Raw genomic sequence first — 21,516 nt, forward strand, 5'->3', positions numbered from 1 at the left:
TGATTAACCTAAAGATCAACCGTTTCTGTAGGATTTTCTTGACATCTTGTTGGTATCATCTGACTGCTGAAGCCATGGTCCATAAAGAAAAAAAAAAGCATTTACAAGATCTCGTCCGTAAAAGACATTGATTAGGAGAAGGGTACAAAAGAATTCCCAAAACATTAGAAGTACCATGGAACACAGTGAAGGCCATCAACAACAAGTGGGGAAAATGGGGGACCACAGTGACATCACAGAAAATTGGACATCCCTGGGGTAGGGTGGCTAGATGGAAGCGCTTTCTCACAAAACAAAACACGCCCATCTAACTTTTGTCCAAACCATGTGGAAAAATGTGTTAATAACTAAAAGATACAGATAAGCAAAAATAAGTCCACTTATTATCCAAAGAACACCATACTTGTGGTGAAGCATGTTGGTGGCAGCATCATGCTATGGAGCTTCTTCTCTTCAGCTTGGACTAGGGCTCTAGTCAAGATAGAGAGCATCATGGATAGCTCCAAATACCAATCTATTTTGGTACAAAATCTGTTGCAGGTGTCTGTAGAGGAATAAAAATGTCACAATAACGATGCAAAGCACAAATTCAAGTCAACAAAGGAATGGTTTCATAAGAAGATCAATGTTGTGGAATGGCCCACTCAGAGCCCAGGTCTAAAAAAACCTGTGAAATGATTTGAAGATGGCACAGAAGATCCCTTTGCAATTTGATAGATCTGGAGCATCTGGAGCAAAAACAGAAGATTTGAGTAGCAAGACTGAGTTCTGCTTCGTCTCTTGAGGTCAGCGTGAGTTTCCCAAAGCTAGTATGAGAACATTTTGTAACCGATATATGGACATTGCGCAATCTTAAGACATGTAGCATCAAACTGGAACTTTACAGTTTGAGAACATTGTGGTTTCTAAACTGCCACTCCCATCAAAAAGCTCAAGTCTGGATCTGGATCTTATAGATCTGTCTTCTAATGATTGATCAACCCTGAGGACTAAATTACCAATTATCAAGTGAATATGTACCTCACCTGACTCTATATTTAAGCAATATCATGCAAGCAAGAGTGGGGAGAGCGGGGCACAAACTAACACTTTTTGCTTTCTCAGGTTTGTGGAAAAGTACTTAGGGTTCAAAGCATTTTTCTTTTTTCACATTAATTTTTACAGATGTCTTCTACAAATATTTGGTCTTTTTTCTTTTTTTTCATTATGTAACCAGAAAGAAGAGAAGTGAAATGTTAGAACTTGCCCCATAGGTGGGGCACGTTGTAACGTGTGGGGTTTGTTGTAACATGACCATATGATGTTTTAAAATCCTGCTCTAACAATTTAATCTGATTTTAATTAAAAAACATAAAACACAAAACAAACCCAAAGCGAAAGCCAATATAAGGAAGACAAAGAGATAACACACACAACTAGGTACACCCCTGTCTCTCTTCCTTGGCCTGTTTCTCATGCTGCAGTAAATAAAATCATAAAAGGGAATTGTGTGAATTTACATGGTTAACTGAATGGAATAGCATTGTTTCTTGTAACCTTTTTTTATTTACTTTTTGATCTTTTTTTTAAAAAAAATCATAAATATACCCTGGTCTCATGGATATAAAACAATTGCAAACACAACACAGGGTTATCCAAGAAAATATCTTTGTTAAATATAGGTGTGTAACAATTATTGGCACCCTTTTAGTCAATACTTTGTTCTACCTCCCTTTGCCAAGATAACAGCTCTGAGTCTTCTCCTATAATGCCTGATGGGGTTGGAGAATACATGGCAAGGGATCCGAGACCATTCCTCCATACAGAATCTCTCCAGATCCTTCAAATTTCGAGGTCCACGCTGGTGGACTTTCCTCTTCAGTTCACCCCACAGGTTTTCTATGGGTTTCATGTCTGGGGACTGGGATGACCATGGTAGGACCTTGATTTTGTCGTCAGTAAACCATTTCTGTGTTGATTTTGATGTATGTTTTGAATCATTGTCCTGCTGGAAGATCCACCCATGGGCCATTTTAAGCTTTCTGGCAGAGGCAGTTGGGTTTTCATTTAATAACTAATAGAGTAATAATAGAGTCCATGATGCCATGTATCCTAGCAAAATATCCAGGTCCTCTGGCAGAAAACCCTAACCCTAACCCAAAATATTAAAGAGCCACCACCATATTTAACTGTGGGCATGAGGTACTTTTCCATATGGCTACCTCTCTGTGTGTGCCAAAACCACCTCTGGTGCTTATTGCCAAAAAGCTCTATTTTGGTTTCATCTGACCATAGAACCCGATCCCATTTGAAGTTCCAGTAGTGTCTGGAAAACTGAAGACGCTCAAGTTTGTTTTTCTTGAAACCCTTCCAAACAACTTGTGGTGATGTAGGTGACTTCGAATTGTAGTTTTGGAGAATTTCTGACTCCAAGACAGAACTAACTTCTGCAATTCTCCAGCTGTGATCCTTGGATATTTTTTGACCACTCGAACCATCCTCTTCACACGTGGTACTAAGCAGTTTTAGCCGGTACTCCTTGCAGAAAGGAGAACCTGGTACTCTTGCTGAGTCAGCATGGCAAAGTAAAGCAAGTAACGCAACGATGTTCATGAAATCGAGAAACTTCACCACTGTTGGAAAACACTGCATGTTGCAATCTATTGAAAATGATTTAACATGGCAAATAATGATACCTGAATTTCTACTCCAGAATTTATGCTTGTTTATTTACTTGGTTATTTGTTTATATGTTTGCTGGTTTTAAAGGCAAATCTGTCATCACATGTCAAATAATATATATATATATTTTTAAATGTTGGGCGGCACAGTGGTGCAGCGGGTGGCTGCACAGCTCACCCACCTCACAGCTCCAGGTTCCCTGGGTTCAAGCTTGAGCTACTGCAGTGTGGAGTTTCCCTCTGGGTCATTTTCTTATCAAAAACATACTGGTATGTGGATTGGCTTTAGTAAATTGCCCAGAGGTGCAAGTTCTCCCAACTTGACCCCAGTGATACCAGGATAGACTCCAGATACATTGCAACCCTGACCAGGATAAAGCAGTTACTAAAGATGAATGAAAGTGTTTGTTTGTTTTTGAAAGTTGTGTGTAATGGGATGTATTCAAACCCTAAAAACACCAGTGTTGAGCCAATATTATTCATAGTGATCTCATTTCACTGACTCCTTATATTTGTGAACTTGAACCAAGATTTGATATTTTTGGTGCTGTTTTTTGTTTATTGGACATGACTGTGGCCCAACTTAAAAGTTTTAAGGCACTTATCTCAGATGTATCAGATAACCAAGCATTAAAGGTTTTTTCCACTGTACACAATGAAAGCGTGTTTTGTGGTGATGATGTATAAATGTGCTCTCGGTGATGGAGGGAAAGTCCCTGCTGTGATGCAATCTCAGTACAAACCCTGCCCCTTCTCTCTGCGAGTCTGCCCTTAATTGGTAAACACTTCACACTTCAGTGGTGTTTCTGTTTACCCAGGACTTCAAGCCATGACTTCCTAGAATTTTATGCATACATCATCTCAGACTGGCAGGACTGCTGTTTCTGAATGATTTCATGATAACAATCTGAACCAAATGTTATTTATATGCCGTGCTTTAGTCCTAAATAGTGGTTATGTCGTATTTAGCCATACAAAGTCTGTGCATTATTAAAGATCACACTTACAGAATAAATGATTATCCATGAGTAGCCTTTAAATGTGATGGCTCATGGTGTGTGTCACAGTTACAGGTCACTGTGTAACCATAAAGACAGGTGTGTGCTTACTGTTCTAGAATATACTGCCAAGCTACATTAAAATCCTTCTTTATCTCCTCTGTAGAATATTAACCTAGACAGCAATGAACGAGTCTGATTACGTGTGTTTTTTCATATCTCTCAGATGGCAAGCGAGAAACGATCTGTTACATTCATGGTTTGGTTTCTGATTGAGTCAACAGCTACATGTGCGTCATACCACGAAGAACATATCGTGTGCTCATAAATGAGCTGTGTTGCGCCTGACATACAATCTTTGCTTTCAAGAGAAAAATCGGAAGTGTCTGCGTTTACGTAAATGTTCTTTAGTTGATTATTGTGGTTTGTGGTGTTGGAAATTTTTTTTTTGTTACTTAATCAAGTTTGGGTACAAAAAAAAGGGGGGGGAAGTACTGCTTATAATGCTGCAAGTTGCGGCTTTCTGTTATTTATGGCTTTGAAACATGTTCCAAAAAGGCCTGACTTAATAATTAGTCTGAATAATGAAACAATCTTGGTTTAGTAATACACATGAGCTCATCATACATGCACAGCAGGGTGTTTACTACAGAGCAAGGCTATATTGGATAAATGTTTTGACACCCTTCACAGTTACATACACTTTATTTTGTTTATTCTGATTTTATGAAGAGTTTGCATACCAACTACGCTTTCAGTGAAGAATCAGTAGGTACTTTAGGCAAAAGATGGAGCTGTGATAGAGTTCATCTGAAACAAATTGGAACCTTTCCTGTTGATTTAGGGGGATTTAACTTAAATTATTATGATCTATACTTAGTGGTGACTGATATGTAAGTGTTAGGGAGAGTAAATGTATATTTTCCCATGAAAATAGGAAAATAATGTTATTATAATAATTTGCCATTTTAAAATGCTGGGCATGGAAATTTAACAAAGAAGAAAAAAATGGTTCTAAAATATTGAAATTTATAGAATCAGTTGCCAGATAAACACCTTTGCACAGTTTTGGGATTTTACCTTGAATAAAAATTCTGTAATTAGTATGAGGTGGGGTGTGTATGGATCTAACTGGAGTCATAATGTGGTAAATGTTTTCCCTGTGTCTCAGCAGAGGCTGCTGTAACAGTTGCACTGTATGTCCAGTAACAATTATTATCCTAAAAAAGAAAGATAGACCAATAGCTCTTTTATATCACGATCATATATATATATATATATATGCCAACAAGATGTCTTCAGGAAACTAACCCTCATCCCTCCCATTCCAGATAAAGGCGGGCACTCTTACGGTAAAGGAAGGCTGAGAAAATTACTGTTAGGCTTGGTTAAACATTTGCTTCTTTGTCTCGCTCAGCCTTGAGAACATCTGGAGCTCTGCCATGTTAAACAAACAGAGCAATCTGCTTTGATCAGGTGTATAATGTGAGGCCTCCCACAAGTTAATGCCTGCGTGGGCGAGGCAGGCTTCAGAATGCCTCAGAAAGGCTGGGCCTCCAGTAAGAGCCGGTTCACTTCAGACTTTGTTTTGACACATACTTTAACAAGTACCAACCATTCTGTGATGTCCTCAGACATCCATTATTGGGACAACCAATTTAAACTTAGTTTCTCAATGAAAAAATGTTCTTTGTCCGTTTTAAAATCCTTGTCAGCATTGCTCTAGTTTGGAAATATAGTTTGTTCTTTTTACATCCATATTTAAGTGTACATCTTTTACATATCTTTTTTTGTATACTGAATACACTTTCCCATAGTTCACTGATGTTTGTTTCTTTTTAGAGTTGTAGTTGAAACACTATAGACAGTAATATCACTAGCCAGCTACAGTTTTCAGTTGATGCCTACAGAGATCAGTTAGATGTGTTTGTGGGAGTTGAATCTGTATTGCTGGTTGTAGTTTGTAGATTAATAATTTGGCAATGCAAGTAACACCTAATACCTGCTTATACTTTGGAAGCAGAAGTTCATGTAACTTGCTTCAGCATCCTAATGAAAAGCCTTAACTAGTTTCCATGACAACTTGATATCAAGTGTCAGGTTAATTTCATGGAGTTAATTACATACAGGAAAGTATCCTGACAGTTGTTTTGAAGCAAAAGAAATATGTTTTCAATGGGCAAGTCATAAATCAATTCAAATCCATAGATAACAATTCTAACCCTAACCCTGGCTCCTTTCAAATCTTAGTAAATCGTCACTTCCCTAAATCTAATACCTTACCATTAGAAGAGAAGACAGTCTTAGATCAGTGTAGATTAAATGGTGAATGGTCTGCACTTATATATCACTTTTTTAACCTTAGCAGTTCTACAAAGCACTTTACACTGGTTCTCATTCACCCAATTCACACACACACACACTCACACACCAATGGGTAGCACCTTGCCATGCAAGGCACTAGCTTGCCATCGGGAGCAACTTGGTCTTCAGTTTCTTGCCCAAGGACACTTCGGCATGTGGGTCGGGAATCAAACCTTCAACCTTACGATTAGTGGACAAACCGCTCTACCACCTGAGCAGCCTGGTGGAGCAGCAGGAAGTTGCTGCTACTCTGTACTGCGGTCCCTGTGCTGGGTTTACTGTCTATATATTCACCCTGTGTCCATGTTTCCTTCCACCTCTCAGAAACCTTCCATTTAGTCTATTGGATACAGTGTGTGTGTGCCTAGTTCCTTGCGATGCACTGGTTTCCCATCCACAGTGTGTTCCTGCCTCATGCCCAGAATTCCTGTGATAGTCTCCGGATTCACTGCAACACTGACCAGGATAAAGTGGTTACTGAAGATAAATGAATGAAATGTTATCACTGGTTATCTCTCTTCAATACCTGCAGGTCCGAAACCACAACATAAAGTTAAACTACTGTGGTTTGAAATGAGATGTTAATAGACTTGTTCTTGTTAATAGACAATACTGGCGTGTACTTCTGTGTGATTTGGGTGAAACTTAGTCAGTGTTGATCAACAGAACACTGAGTTGCAATTACTATTTCTAAATGATAACTTTTATAATGGCATTACTCTTGTCTACAAGTTCAGCTAAGTCAGCAAGGGTTTTGGATGATTTCCTATAAAAGTACACCGTTCACCATGCTTTGTGTTGGTGATTTGGTCTTTAACCCATTATGTAACTACACAGTCAGAGAGCTGTAAGTACTTTAGAACTTGTGTCATGTAGTTTTCATTTGGGCCCTTAAGAGTTTGGCTTTAAACGTTTTGTCAGGCCCTTCTTTCTTGGCATTGTGTGTACGTGTGAGACGCTGACTCAGTCTGGCTATAATCCAGGTCTGCATACTCTATGGCTTGCTCAGAAGGAGGAGATATTACAGTGACATACATGTCAGTGCCGTTGGCTCTTTCTCAAGTAACAGCTTGCAGTTGAAGTACGCAGCCCGAGTGAACTTTGTTGCTAAAGCATGGAGTTTACACAATAGCACCGACCTGCAAAATTCCACATACTGAATCAATGCACTGTTTAGTTCTGTAATACAAATGTGCCTTGAAGGCATATTTCAGCCAACCGTCAAAATGTATTACATCTGGGGAATATTCCATAAAATTTTAACACTAAATTGAGTGACATCTGACAAAACATATCGCTATTTAAGTATAAAACTCTGGTTCTCTGAACACTGGATAACCACCAGGAACAGTTAAAATCACCACGAGACTTTGTATGATGTATTTAAAAACCACTGTCATAAAGCCGTCATTCCCTGGAACCTGTTGAGCTCCTGCCGGATTGGTGCTGGTTCCAAATGACAGAGAACCCTGGCAGTTATCCTGTGTTTATAGTATCACAGTTACCTATGTAACTAGCATTCTATTTCACCCCTCCTAACCACCAGGATAGGTGGATTGTAAGATTTTCCATACACATAATAGCCTTCCTTTACATTCGAAAATCATGAATTTTGTAATTATAATATAGTCATGTAATATAACACCATTCATAACTGTGTTAAATTACACACTGCCTGACACACTTCGCTTCATTTAACTGACAAGCCTGCAATTCTGTGGAAACAGGTGAAAGGCATGTGGTACAACAGTTGGGGGGTAAAAACGTGTTCAGTGGTAGAACACTGGACAAAAATAAAAACAATTGTTTTGAACATATATAAATGATGGGAAAGAGATTGTTCAAGGGGAAAAAATCAAATATTCTGTTAAAGGGCACACCCTTTCTGACAACTGTTGAGTGCATTTTAAGGCGATTTCTGAGGTAAACCTGCCACCACATTTAAGTTGCCATAGTAACGGACCTAGACGTACTCAGATATCGGTTTACCGGTAATAACGTTTAAAATATTGCAGTTTATAGTTGTCCTAGAGACATATTTATTTGTGATCCAGTGGTTTACATTCTTGTGAATAACGTAAATTTAGCTTTTTTATGGCCTAATAGGGTGACTCAGAAATCATAATTTTGTCTAATCATGGTATTCTCTGATGATTAGAAAACGGCTTAGAGATAAATACAAATGCCACGGAAGCAACCGCTTTAATCTCCTTTTATGTTATTGAGAATAGTTATAAGACTGATATATTATGAGTCATGAGTAATTGTTGTTTTCTTTTATTGCTTTCTACTGGTAGCAGCACTAAAGGGAAATGTGGCTAGAACACAGTTTATAAAATAAAAATCAGATTGAAATCCTGTTCAACATAAGAGTAAGATGGGAAAAAAAACAAACACGCAAGATATTTATTCATGGCCTTGAGTTTAATACATGAATCAGTTAATCGGAAAATTTCCTATAGTGAGCAGCTGTCCATAGTATAGAATATAAACTGATTCAAGATGAGCGAGCCTCTGGATTTTGCACCTTCTCAGAAAGAGGGTTGTTGTGAGATGTGACCACTTGCTACTGTTGAACATTTTGTGCCTGCAGTAATGAAGCGGCTCTGGAGGCATTTGCTGTGATTCAGATGAACTAAATGATCTTTACTGTAAAACAAGCATGAAATTAAGCATATTTTCAATAGAACCACAATCCACAGTGTGCAATCAGCAATCCAACAGAACCATAACATCTAAATGAAGTAACTGATCCAAACAATTATCTACTGAGGATGGGATTTAATAAGTCATACTACATCATGTAAAGATAGAAGTTTTCAGTTCAAGGAACCTAAATAAACACAGCAGGAACAAGTAATATAACCAAATAACTTTACATAAATACATTTTTACATAGAGGCCACAATCAGGCATCAAAATCACCTGTTTGATTTCACATTATTTTTCCTTGTGCATACAATCTTGCATAATCCAAAATAGAATTAGGATGATCATGTGAAAGTCATTTGTACAGAACAGGTTCAATAAACTTGAAAAAAGTAATGCTTAAATTGCATACAAAGCCATCTTCATGTTTCATGTCTTTTTGTTTTTAACAAAGATCACCGGTATTGCATGGTAACTTGCATACATACTTACATTAGTTGTGTGATGCATATTCATTGCGTGAGGTTTTTTTTTTTTTGTTTTTTTGTTTTTTTTTTAAAGACTCATGATGCTAAAGAAAAATATATCATGGTGAGAATGGCTGATTAACATAATGACAGTAAACATTAGTATCCCTAGAAACAAATAATGTTTCAGCACAGTTACATCATCTGAGAAAATGTTTGTACATTTCAGTGAGGAAAAATGTTTTCAGCTCAGCTTGCAGTGTGTCTGTCCTTCAGCTAAACAGTGTATGTGCGTGTGTGTGTGTGTGTGTGTGTGTGTGTGTGTGAGAGAGAGAGAGAGAGAGAGAGAGAGAGAGAGAGAGAGAGAGAGAGAGAGGAGAGAGAGAGTATGTTCAGCTTTGTGGTTGAGAGAAAAAGAAAAAGGACTGTAGGATAGAGCTGTCCTTTATGTGGATGTCTGTTCAGTTAAGACTTGTCCCTTTAGTTGGATATACTCTGCTTGTGCTAATTAGACAATATAATAGTTTGTTGATATTGGCTACAGATTTGATTTGAATATTAAAACTATCTGCCTAATATTGTGTAGTTCCCTCTTGAGACACCAAAACAGCTTTGACTTGTCGAGGCATGGACTCCACAAGATCTCTGAAGGTGTGCTGTGGTATCTGGCACCAAGATGTAAACAGTAGATGCTTAAAGTCCTGTAAGCCATAAAGTCATGGGGCCTCCATGGATCGGACTTGTTTGTCCAGCACGTCCCACAGATACTCGATCAGATTGTGATCTGGGGAATGTGGAGACCAAATCAACACCATGAACTTTTTGTCATGTTCCTCAATCCATTCCTGAATAATTTTTGCTGTGTGGCAGGGTGCATTATGCTGGTGAAAGAGGCCACTGTCATTAGGGAATACCGTTGCCATGAAGGGGTGTACTTGGTCTGCAACAGTGTTTAGGTAGGTGGTACGTGTCAAAGTAACGTCCACATGCATGCCAGGGCCCAAGGTTTCCCAGCAGAACATTACATTCCCAGAGCATCACACTACCTTTGCTGGCTTGCTTTCTTCCCAAAGTGCATCCCAGTGCCGTCTCTTCCCCAGCTAATTGACATATACACACACATGGTCGTCCACATGATGTAAAAGAAAATGTGACCAGGCCAGCTTCTTCCATTGCTCCTTGGTCCACTTTTGATGCTCCTGTGCCCATTGTAGGAGCTTTTGAACTCTGATGGGAACTCTGACTGGTCTGCAGCTACACAGCCCCATATGCAGCAAGCTACAATGCACTGACACCTTTCTATCATAGCTAGCATGAACTTTTTCAGTAATTTGTTCAATGTTATTCACACAACCCTTAAAGGGTTAAGGGCCTTGCTCAAGGGCCAACAGTGGCAGCTGAGCGGTGTTGGGGCTTGAACCCCCGCTCTTCTGATCAGTAACCCAGCGCCTTAACCGTTGAGCCACCACTGCCCATTTTCAGTAGTAATTATGCAGTAATGTTTTTTTGTGACAGATGGGATTTAATGTACTGGAACAGGGATTACATCAGGTGTTTTCTTCCAGTATTGAGACACACACATCAAAACTCCTAGAACACAGATCACTCACTGTGTGTGACATTCATTACTCAGACTGTGCACTAGTGTCAAGCATTCACTCGCGCTCTCTCCTAGCGTGCCTGTGCATGTGTGTGGAGGTGTTAAATATTGTGTTATGTAAGTGTGAGACCCATTGCTGGGTGCTGATTATCAAATGCCCCAGTCAGGGAAATCATTCAGAATAAGAGAAACTGCTAGATGTAACTTTACATACATCTTCATAATGTGTTTTTTAATATTGTTGATAATTTATTTGTTATTATTTATCTTTCTTTTGAAATCTACTGGATGTTGTGGTGGTGTATTGCTCCATGGTGACTGTTTCAATTCCAAGCTTGGGCTACTGTCTGTATTTCTGTGCATGTTCTCCCTTTGTCTGCGTGGGAAAGTATTCAGACCCCTTCAGTTTTTGCTGAAGACTTTATTGCGTTATAGATTACATGAAAAATGGAATTAACGCATATAACGATAAAGCAAAAACAACTTTTTATTCAAAAATTAAAAAAAGAAGTCTCTCATTTTGATTAGAATCCAGATCCTTTATTCAGTAGAACTTTGGCAGCAATTGCAGCTTCTAGTCTCTTCAAGCAGCATCTGTGCCTTGAGGGGGCCCCAGGGGGCCCGGCCTGGCCACCTAGGTCACTGTGCCGACTCACCTCTAGTAAGCACCCCCCACCCCCATCCCCCGAAGGCGATTTCAACCACTGGGACTCAGCACCACGCCAGTGTGCACTCTTACTTCTTGAAATATTAATAATTAACTAAAAAAAAATTTAAACTATTTAATAAATGAATTTAGTTTTACCATGAATACTAATTATGAATGAAGAGTAGAAGTTTACTAAAACTACTTAACATCATGGAGTAAAGTCATAATCAGCCAATTACATACACGCTGCTATTATGACAGTGATGTAAGCGCTGTGGTTGAGCGCGGTCATGAGAGCAAACTTTGTCTAAAACATTTAATGTTTAGCTCGATAATTCAACAATAATGGAAATTTCGCAACGAATGGAAAGACCTTCTTCTGAGAAAGTTTAACACTTCCAATTGTCGCATGCAGCTTTTCTAAAGGTAAGATGTCTTTTTGCTTTTTTTTGTCTTTGTCACTAGTATGTGATTATGTGACCAGTGTTGGTCGTTATTATTAACTTGAATGCGTTATCCATAGCCTTGCACTTTAGTGTCATCAGGTGATTACATGATGGTTTTTATACCATGCCACGCGTAATCTTTGTTTAAAAATAGGTTTAGTAAAGTGGTATAATTATTATTGTAATAATTTTTGGCTAAGGTAATATGAAATGTAAGCTTCTCGTTATACACAACCCAAAATGAACCAGCTGCCACCACCTTTAATTACCCGGGGAGGTCCGGGTGCCACGATTTCCCCTCGAGCTAGTGCTGTAGCATGCAGTGTTCTTGGAAACCCGAAGCATGGTGTTTGATCTTGAATCTCTTTTCTCGTTTTGTGTTTTGCCTTGCCCAGTATATGCCTGTTTGCCAATCGCCTATACCTCCCAAGCCATGTTCCTGTCTGAAGTCGAAGAGATGGCCTCTCAAGCCAAGTTCCTGTCCGAGGTCGAAGAGGCGACCTCTCAAGCCAAGTTCCTGTTCGAGGTTGAAGAGACGACCTCTCAAACTAAGTTCCTGTCAGAGGTCGAAAAGAGTGCCTCTCACGCCAAGTTCCTGTCCGAGGTCAAAAATAGGGCCTCTCAAGCCAAGTTTCTGTCCGAGGTCGAAGAGACAGCCTCTCAGGCCAAGTTTCTGTCCGAGGTCGAAGAGACAGTCTCTCATGCCAAGTTCATGTCCGAGTTCGAAGAGACGACCTCCCAAGACACGTTCCTGTCTGAGGTCGATGAGGTGACCTCCCACACCAAGTTCCTGTCTGAGGTCGACGAGGCAACCTCCCATGCCAAATTCCAGCTAAAAGTCAACAAGGTGACCTACCACACCACATACCAGCCCGGGGATGTCCACCATGCATCACCTTTGGGATCGTATTACCAGTTCATGAGAAGTGCCTGGTTTTTGCCAGCAGGAGCGATCTGAGTTCAGGACTTTTGAAAATCTGTTAGAGTGGCCATTGGTCACATCTCAGACCAAAGCATTTCTAGCCCAGTTACTGAGTTTGCCTAGAAGGCCAGCCCTAGGAAAATCCTGGTGGCCTGGCCCGCCATACTCCTGGGAGCATTCAAATCTTTATAAATGGTCTTATACAGGACACTTGCCCAGATCTATGTCCCCACACAATTAAATTGTGGTGATCTACAGAAAGTTCCTTGGACTTCATGGTTTGGGTTTTGGTCTGACACACACCAGGGTTATCTTGTTTCACATTTCACACTGCTCATACTTTATCTGGGGTTAACAATTAATCCTGGGTATTCATAATGTTTCACACTGTACATTCCTAAACCCTGGGTTAATGTTTTTATTTGCATATTTGCGAGGTCACAACCATAATTGGATCAATACATCAAGCACCCAGTTTAAATAACGCTTTCACATCAATGAGAAAAAAATGATTAATCCTCCTTGGCAGTTTTAAGCCTCCTGAGATGCACAAAGGCAAGAAAACAAAGACAAAGGAAGATTCAATGTATATTTTCAAGTTTTTATATATTTTATATTTATATTTTCCAAGTTGTTTTTAAATCAATTCCTTAAATATTTCTGACTGTGCCATCCAGTTTGTCCTGAGCAGACTTAAAATAAAGCTGTCTCCTCTTCGCTCCAATTGACGCCTTTTCCATCCCATTCGACATTACTATTTTTTTAATCTTTCCCTCTAATGCTGTAACTGCTGTTTACACAACATGTGGGATTTCTGTGACTATACAAAGCACATGACATGAGGCACCTGCTGTACAATTTCTGTTGCTAAGCATCTAGCCATAACATTTTAGCATCGTTTCACACTGTACACGCAAAAGCAGTGCTTATCCTGCTTCAGAGCAGGGTTTATAACCCCAGGTAAAAAAGGGGTGCTAACCCCCCTTCTAAATTACAAGAGTGAAATGTTCTTCTAAATGGGGTTAAAAGTGGGGTTTAGAACAACAATAACCCAGGGATAAGCACACTGTGAAAAGCCCTACTGTGAATTGTGTGACCTCACACACACACACACACACACACACACACACACACACACACACACACACACACACACACACAGGTGTGTGCCTTTCTAAATCCAATCAATTGAATTTGCAAAATGTGGACTCTAGTCAAGTCCTAGAGGCATCAAAGATAATCAAAGCTAACAGGATGTGATTATGGATTATTGTGTGTATATTAATGGCCCAAAAATATAAATGCAATCTACTGGACACATCCATCCATTTTCTATACCGCTTATCCTACAGGGTCGCAGGGAACCTGGAGCCTATCCCAGGGAGTATAGGGCACAAGGCAGGGTGCACCCTGGACAGGGTGCCAATCCATCACAGAGCACAAATCACACACACACTACGGACACGTCAATCAGCTTACCATGCATGTCTTTGATCTGGGGGAGGAACAGTAGTACCCGGAGGGAACCCCCAGAGTCCAAGAAGAACATGCAAACCCCCACACACAAGGCCATGGCAGGAATCGAACCCCCAACCCTGGAGATGTGCAGCGAACGTGCGCCCAGTAAATGCAATCCAAATATTTTTTAATTAAGTCTATAAGACAATAAAGTGTGCATGCAAAAAATAAATAAATAAAAAAGGCTCTGAATACTTTCTGAACCTACTGTATATGACATGGTATGATATTAAATCTTACGACAGCTCTGAACAGCAGCCACACGTGAAGTCATTTGAAAAACATTTATTTCACAACAGCACAAAAATGTCAGCAGAGTGATACATGTGTTCTGACTGTCAAAGTTTGTACTATAAAGTAATCTGAACATCAGTGAACAAAGTAGACACGTGATCTTTTAATCACCGTTTCTATCAACGGTAGGCTATAACCTAAAATTAGAGTACAGTTTGAACACTTTCATTCCACTTACTACTCTGTTCAGTTCTAAGGTGCGATCTCTGTTTATTCTCAACATTCCAGTTGACATTGAAGGCTCGATTCATCACTGTTGTCAGGTTCGTTCTCTCCAGTGCACAAGTATAACTGCATTTCTCTCTCTCTCTCTCTCTCTGCCTATACACTGTTTTTTCCCCCTCTACATCACAGTTATCAAACGGTTTAGCTCCAGGATCAGTTCCTTTCCTATCTGTAAAAAAAATGGATATCTGTCCCAGATCAGCACTTTTACCATTTATATGAGCTGGTGGCTCCATATTGCTGCTTCTTTTCATTCACTCTCTGTTTCGGTAATGCTCTATTTGATATGTTGAACCAATAAAATACACAACCCATAAAATACTGCAAAACAACAAAACAAAGGATTTATGTAGAAAAATAATTTTATAAACAAATAAAACAACAATATTTGTGTAAAGGTTGAAGAAGTTTCACAAAAGTTCAAATAGCAACATTTCACCTTCCTCACCTTCCTTTTCACAACAAGCTTTTGTACAAAAAAAGTTGTGTATAGTTAAGGTTAGGACACGATCCCTTCCATGACAGTGTCACATTAAATTTTTATTTATTTATTTATTGGTTTTTATCTGGCATGGTATAACCCCTCATATCAGTTTCCTCTACCAGTTATATCCAATAATGCTAAAAGCAGCAATTAAATAAATCCAACACAATTATAGTTATCAAACTACTTTGTACATAAGGGAACTAACCACAACAAAAATATTTAACAATCATGATTTGTAGAATCCTCTGAGTGCCTGCATGGCTTTGATTTAAATAAATAGAGCTAAATAAAAATTCAGATATGTAAAAAGATAAATAAAACTTACTTATAGTAAACAACCAATGTTAATAGAAGGTACAATACAGTTTAATCATTAAAAAAAGACAGGAGGAAAAGTTTTATTACTGTTTCAAAATCTGCTATAAATCCTTGTAGACAAGTTTTCCAGGTATGTTGTCTACAAATATTCTATTAACCTTAATGCATGATCTCTTGTGCTCAATACAGCGGCTGCAATCAAAACGTTCAAATAAAATTATACACTGTATTTCAGTTACAATCATGGTCTATTGAAAATACAGATCCGAGTAAGACTGCAAGAAAAAAAACTTAGACCTACAGGTTTGTACTTGGCAGATATGCTGGATGGCTCTCTAGTAACAGAGGAAGCGTGCAAGACTGAAGTTTAAAGCACTTAGCAAATCAGTAAAGGCAACAGCATTTGTTATATAACAACAGTCTCGATACAGTGTGCTCCACAGACACCCTGTTCTTTCTGCCTACATAAAAATATTCTGTAAAAGCTTCTCTGTACAGTTCTCTTTCAATCTAAACTCCTGACAAACTCTGAACACCCGGTTCTGCTGATAGAAGGAAAGCGCATCATTTTTAAAGAGAATTTTGTATCTGTGTAGCTTATAGAGCACGAGAAACTTTTCTGTTCTGCACCAGATGTTCGCTCACTTTCAGAGGCCCTGGCTCACTCAAACGTGGCAGTGGTAAACATCCTGCTCCAGACGAAACACAGAAAATTGCACCTTTTCTGGTGCAGCCAGTGCAGAGGCCTCAAGTGCAGCTGTGTTACTGCCATCAGGCTGCAGACCATTAAAGGGTCCGACTGTAACAGTGGATATCAAGGGGCGCTTCCCCTTCTCCATCAAACACATCCCTCCTAGAGGCATTTGCTTGGTTCAGTCCTCAGTGTCAGGCTGCACTCCCAGCATGCCATGCAACTCTTCGGCAGCATAGCCCAGGAGGTTCTGCAGGTCACAAACAAAACGGTAGACGTAGCGCTTGCCAGCTGTTTTGTGGATGATGTTCTTGTCGTAGTAGTAGCGCAGGCCACGGCTCAGCTTCTCATAGTTCATCTTGGGTTTGTTCTTGCGGCGGCCCCAGCGACGTGCCACCTGCAGAGAAACATATGGCCAAAATGTTATGAGAATTAGTGTATTTGTATAGCGAGGTTTTCATTTTCTATTTTCCTTATAATACTTGATGCTAGAATATAATATTTTTAGGATAAAAGTCCAGTCACCTTAATGTATTATTACTACACACTCAAATTAATCTGAATAAGCAAAGACCTTCATGCTAATTCTCTTACCTCATCAGGGTCGGTGAGTTTGAACTCCCAGCCATCTCCAGTCCAGCTGATGATGCCCTGGCAGGTTGTATCGGTCAGGAGCTCCAGCAGAAACTGCCACAGCTGGATAGGGCCACTTCCTATAAAGGTCAACACAAGAACAGCACATGTTTAATTAACGTCAGAGAGTTAAAATAAAGAAAAAAAAAGTACAAAAGTGAATGAAAGAGTCTAATGCACCACGCACCAGTGAATCCAGCAAGCACAGCGGCGGGGATGACAGGCTTGCCCTGCTCCAGCGGCTCGTTTCTCTCCTGTACATAGTCTTTGAAGGATAGACCTTGCTTGCCCAGGCTCAACGGCACTGCACTGTACTCATCATCAAAACTGTCATAAGATGGTACACGCTGGGTGTCGGCCAGGGACGACTGACTGCCCCACGAGTGCAGGACACGCTCGGTTCCCTCTACACTGTCCACACTCTCAGTAGAGGTCTGCTCATGGGATGAGACTGCAGGATAGACACAAACTGTCATCATAACCTTCATAACAGCATGTCAGGAGACAGATTCAATTAAAGAAACAGGTTATTAGACTCACAGTGTGTGTTAAGGCGTGGCTGTGCTTTGTGGAATTCCTGGCTAATGTAACTGACGTTCACCGTGCTCAGCTGAGGTTTGGGGAACATGGAGAAGTCTGGCTCAGAGAGCAGAGGGGTGGGACTATCTGGAGCCTCAAATAACTCCCTTAGGAGGCTACTAGTGCTGTCTGATATCTGCAGTGCACACTGTGTGTCCTCCACGCTGAAACCTTTAGATAGAAACACATTCGGTTAGAGTTCGGTTTAGACAAGAGAAATGCTGTAAAGGCTCCTCTGCTTTAAGTAACAAAAAAGAGGTTAATAAAACAGACATGTTTATAAAACAGACATGATCAAGTTGCCTGCTTTAAATACATGCAAAAGAGGGTTTACCTCTCATCATCTGTTCTAGGTGCTCCCAAAGAATATCACCCACGAAATCTGGAGCTAAATCCAAGAAACCGTCTTTCCCCAGGTCACACAACTCCTGGCCGTTCATATCGAACTTGAAGAAGTTCACATTGGTGAGGCTGAACTCGCCAGAGGCCCAGTGCAGCCACTGTTGGACATGCTGCTTGTTCCATTTCCGTGGGTCTGAAAGATTAATGCATAATGTGAAACTTGAATGTTACAAGTTAAAATTGAATGCATTGACTACACTGAATGAACCCTAGGTGTTTCCATCATGCCTAAGTAGTTTAGGAAGCCAAGCGTGACTCACTGTTAGAGATACCCCAGATACGTTGGACTTTGCTGAAACCATTGAAACTGTCTTTCAGAGCCTGGCTCATCACTGCTTTGCTGCAAGGTGTCAACAGTGGCACAGAGCACGGTCCCAGGTCTGAAAATCAGTGGGATTAAGACATGCATAAGCAACTCCTTAAGACACAATTAAAGTAAGTACAGCTCTAATATGACAACTTTATGCTGTTGAGGTCATTTTCATTTTTATTGGGTTTAGGACTTTACATTTCTTTTAATGATTGTGTACACTAGCATTCATTGATCATTCTTAGAGTGCTTGTAAATTGTGTACAGTTCATTACTGATTTAAACTTTAACTGAAGCACTTCTCATGGGCAGTTTTCGTCTCCTACCTTGTGGAGCACACTCCAAACCTGATGGGACTTCCTGAGCTGCCTGCTCCTCCTCCACTAATGGGTAAAACCCAGAGAACAGAGACATGGGGTCTTCAAACAACTCAAAAGCTACCTGCCTCTGTAAAAAAAAAAAAATAATAATAATAAACAAACAAATAAGCATCACTTTATGAACATGAGTGCTGCAGTATTACTGTACCACACTAAAGGGCTATTATGTTGTCAAACTAATTAGGGCAAGCAGTGAATTGTGTTTACGGCAAGCTGAATGACAGGTTCATTAATTACATTAATAAAAAAAGCAGACAATGAATCATTAAACTTCACAATATCTGCTGAAAGGAAAAAACCCAGAGGGCACTCCCTTTCTACACAAACATTATTACTCAAACCCGAACAGACACAGCCAGCACATGACCATATTTGGTTTTCCTGTTCCGTGTCAGGCAGGCTGCGCGTGGGCAGAACGTCCAATCAGGACGCAGCAGCGCTACTCTTCAGAATCAGATTAAAATCTGTCCTGTTCCCTTTTGATTAGATTAGACCCACTTTCTCAGCGGTTAAACTCGGATCTCAAGCTTCATACACATTATTCACATTATTGCTCATTATCCTTCATGGTGCAGAGAGGTCGTAATACAATTGATCAATTAACCAAAAGTCATTAAAAAAATGCATACAGTCTAGACTAATTACTATTTCTGATGAGAATGATTCAAACCCACTCAGCATTTGATCAGAAGTGTGAATTAAATGTGAAATGTAGCTAAATTCACTTAATTATTACTCATAATTAAAGAGGCAGACAGGCAGTGGCAATAAAGTATCTGTAAACGTCCAGGATCGGGTTTTAGAAATAACACAGAGTTTCCGACATCTTGAGAGAGAAAACCAAGCATGTGGTCCTTACCTTCAGGTACCGATAGCCCGATGACGGAGGTGTCACTTGGTCCATGCTAAGGTCACACATCGCGCTCTGCAAAACAACCAAGAAAGATGTTTAGGAAAAAAAGTCTCATTTCTTCATGCGTCAAGCATAATAAGCTCATTGCTGAGAAGTGACTCATCGCGCGCGCAGCCGTCAGCAGGCCGGGCGGACCCTGGGAAAATAAGATGAACGACACGACCACCACACAAATGTTTATTACAGTTTCTGGTCGAGACACATCATGCAATTAATACCATGCATGTAAAACTCAAATGTTCTTTTATTTATTTAACCAAATTTTATACTCATCCTTTTCCTAACCTATTTAATAAACTAAGCTAATTCAATAAATTACAACTCGGATATTTTTCAAAGATTGCTGGGATCACACAAGGTGTAATCGTCCCTAATGCAGAGACGCAGAGAGTTCCCCGAACAGAGGCTCATAACCCGAAGCCAACTAACCTGTTGAATGTTTCCGCGGAGGCAACAACGATAAATCCAATCACTGTCCAAACTGCCAAAAGCGCAGTTTCTCAACAGGGTTAGTCCTTCTGAGGGTATATCTTGATAGTAATCCTGTGGATAATCGCCGCGCTGACTCACCAAAGTGATGTGAAATAATAATAATAATAATAATAACAATAATAAGTACAACAGCAATATAGAGACGTTGACCTGCTGCTGAATGAAGCAGTGCGTGCTTCTCCCTGCTCTTTACAGGAGAAGGTGGGCGGAGCCACAGCGTGTAGCGACCCCGCCTCCCGCCGTAAGAACTGACCTAAAGCTTGAGCAAACATTACCATGGTTTCGTTAGCAGTAATATAAACAATTTTTCACTCTGTAACCTCAGTCTAGAAATTGTGTAGATAGCCTACGTAAATATCATGATTCATAAATGCCACCTTGGCTGTAGTTTTTGATCATTCTTCTCGCACTTGTCCCAGTGCTGCTGAATGTTTGACTAGTCAAAAATGTGTTGATTTAATTCATGTAACACGGCCTGGCTCGGAAAGTAGTTCCCTGCAGCAAGGTGAAGCCTATATTAATGCGCTCATTCTAATTCAGCAATATCAACAGGAGAACGAGTTGCGATTGTGATGTTGCTTTTATAGGACAGTTTTATAAGCTAGAAATTAATATCAAGTAATTGGCATCCTTGCTGACAAAATCAATAGAACCCCTCATAGAATTTGTAATGGTTTTAATGGTTATAATGGGAATTGTATTGGGTTTAATGGAAACTGTAATGGTCTCTGTTGGTAATTTGTTGCCTAGTGGATGCTATTAAGGACCAATAACTGTAATAGTTTTAATGGTTAGCTGATGGTTTGTAATTGTATTTGTAGGGGAAACCATTAGAATTGCTGTGATGGTTTCCATAGTTTTTTGGGGGGTTTTTTTCAGAAGGGATTTTGGACACATTATGGTCAAATGTTTATACTTGCTCCGCTAGTGGAAATAGATCCTGAAGAAGCTTCACTCACTTTACAGCACGTCGGCTAACTGGCTCGCTAGCTAACACTGATATGTTCCTGTTAAAGGAGCTTCCGGTAAAACGGTTATTACTTTAAGGCAAAAGTTATATTCATGAAAAGTATTGTTAGCCATGTCCACTGATGATGTCGCTAACACTACTGTAGTAATGGTTTCGAACTAGGAAGTGGAATTTTTCGTGGTGAACACAGACGAGTGGAGTGATACACACAGTGAAACTTCCCAATGCGGTTATAGGAAATGTAGGCACCCTTGGCACGTCACTCGACCAATCAAATTAGTGGACCGTGGAACTAACACCGTGGAAGGGATACCTGTTTATGGCAGAAATCTGAATAACAGTAAAGCTTTGCAAAAATTTCCACCCCTCAAACAGACCCGATCCTAAAATATGCTGTACAATGCATTGTTCATATAAATAAAAAATTTTAACAGTCTATTTATGAAGGCATACTTTGTAATTTAACAAAGTTTTGCAATGCTTTAGCACTACATTCTTACTACACACGAGGAAGGGCGTTTGTAAGGGATTAACCTGTTTTTCACCTCT

At 39.8% G+C, this 21,516-nt stretch overlaps 1 protein-coding gene across 1 annotated transcript; it reads right to left on the reverse strand.

The window, feature by feature from the left end:
* Positions 1-14,543: 14,543 nt before the first annotated feature.
* Positions 14,544-20,172, reverse strand: ets2 (v-ets avian erythroblastosis virus E26 oncogene homolog 2). Its single transcript, XM_053645966.1, has 9 exons — positions 19,935-20,172; positions 19,452-19,517; positions 18,539-18,659; positions 18,163-18,282; positions 17,835-18,035; positions 17,462-17,671; positions 17,109-17,372; positions 16,883-17,001; positions 14,544-16,685 (listed from the first exon to the last, which is right to left on the reverse strand). The coding sequence occupies exons 2-9, from the start codon at positions 19,509-19,511 to the stop codon at positions 16,470-16,472; spliced, it is 1,311 nt and encodes a 436-aa protein (XP_053501941.1). The 5' UTR covers positions 19,512-19,517; positions 19,935-20,172; the 3' UTR covers positions 14,544-16,469.
* Between the last annotated feature and the right edge of the window lie 1,344 nt (positions 20,173-21,516).

The sequence above is a fragment of the Ictalurus furcatus genome, chromosome 16, assembly GCF_023375685.1.
Source record: "Ictalurus furcatus strain D&B chromosome 16, Billie_1.0, whole genome shotgun sequence".
NCBI classification, from domain to species: Eukaryota; Metazoa; Chordata; class Actinopteri; order Siluriformes; family Ictaluridae; genus Ictalurus; species Ictalurus furcatus.

Bases quoted from the DNA above. Each gene is read 5' to 3' on its own strand.
- ets2 (XM_053645966.1), bottom strand. From the start codon at position 19,511: ATGTGTGACCTTAGCATGGACCAAGTGACACCTCCGTCATCGGGCTAT. The intron at 18,283-18,538 runs GTAGGAGACGAA...ACTGATTTTCAG, and splicing joins TTTGGAGTGTGCTCCACAAG to ACCTGGGACCGTGCTCTGTG. The intron at 17,002-17,108 runs GTGCGTGGTGCA...TGACCTTTATAG, and splicing joins TGTGCTTGCTGGATTCACTG to GAAGTGGCCCTATCCAGCTG.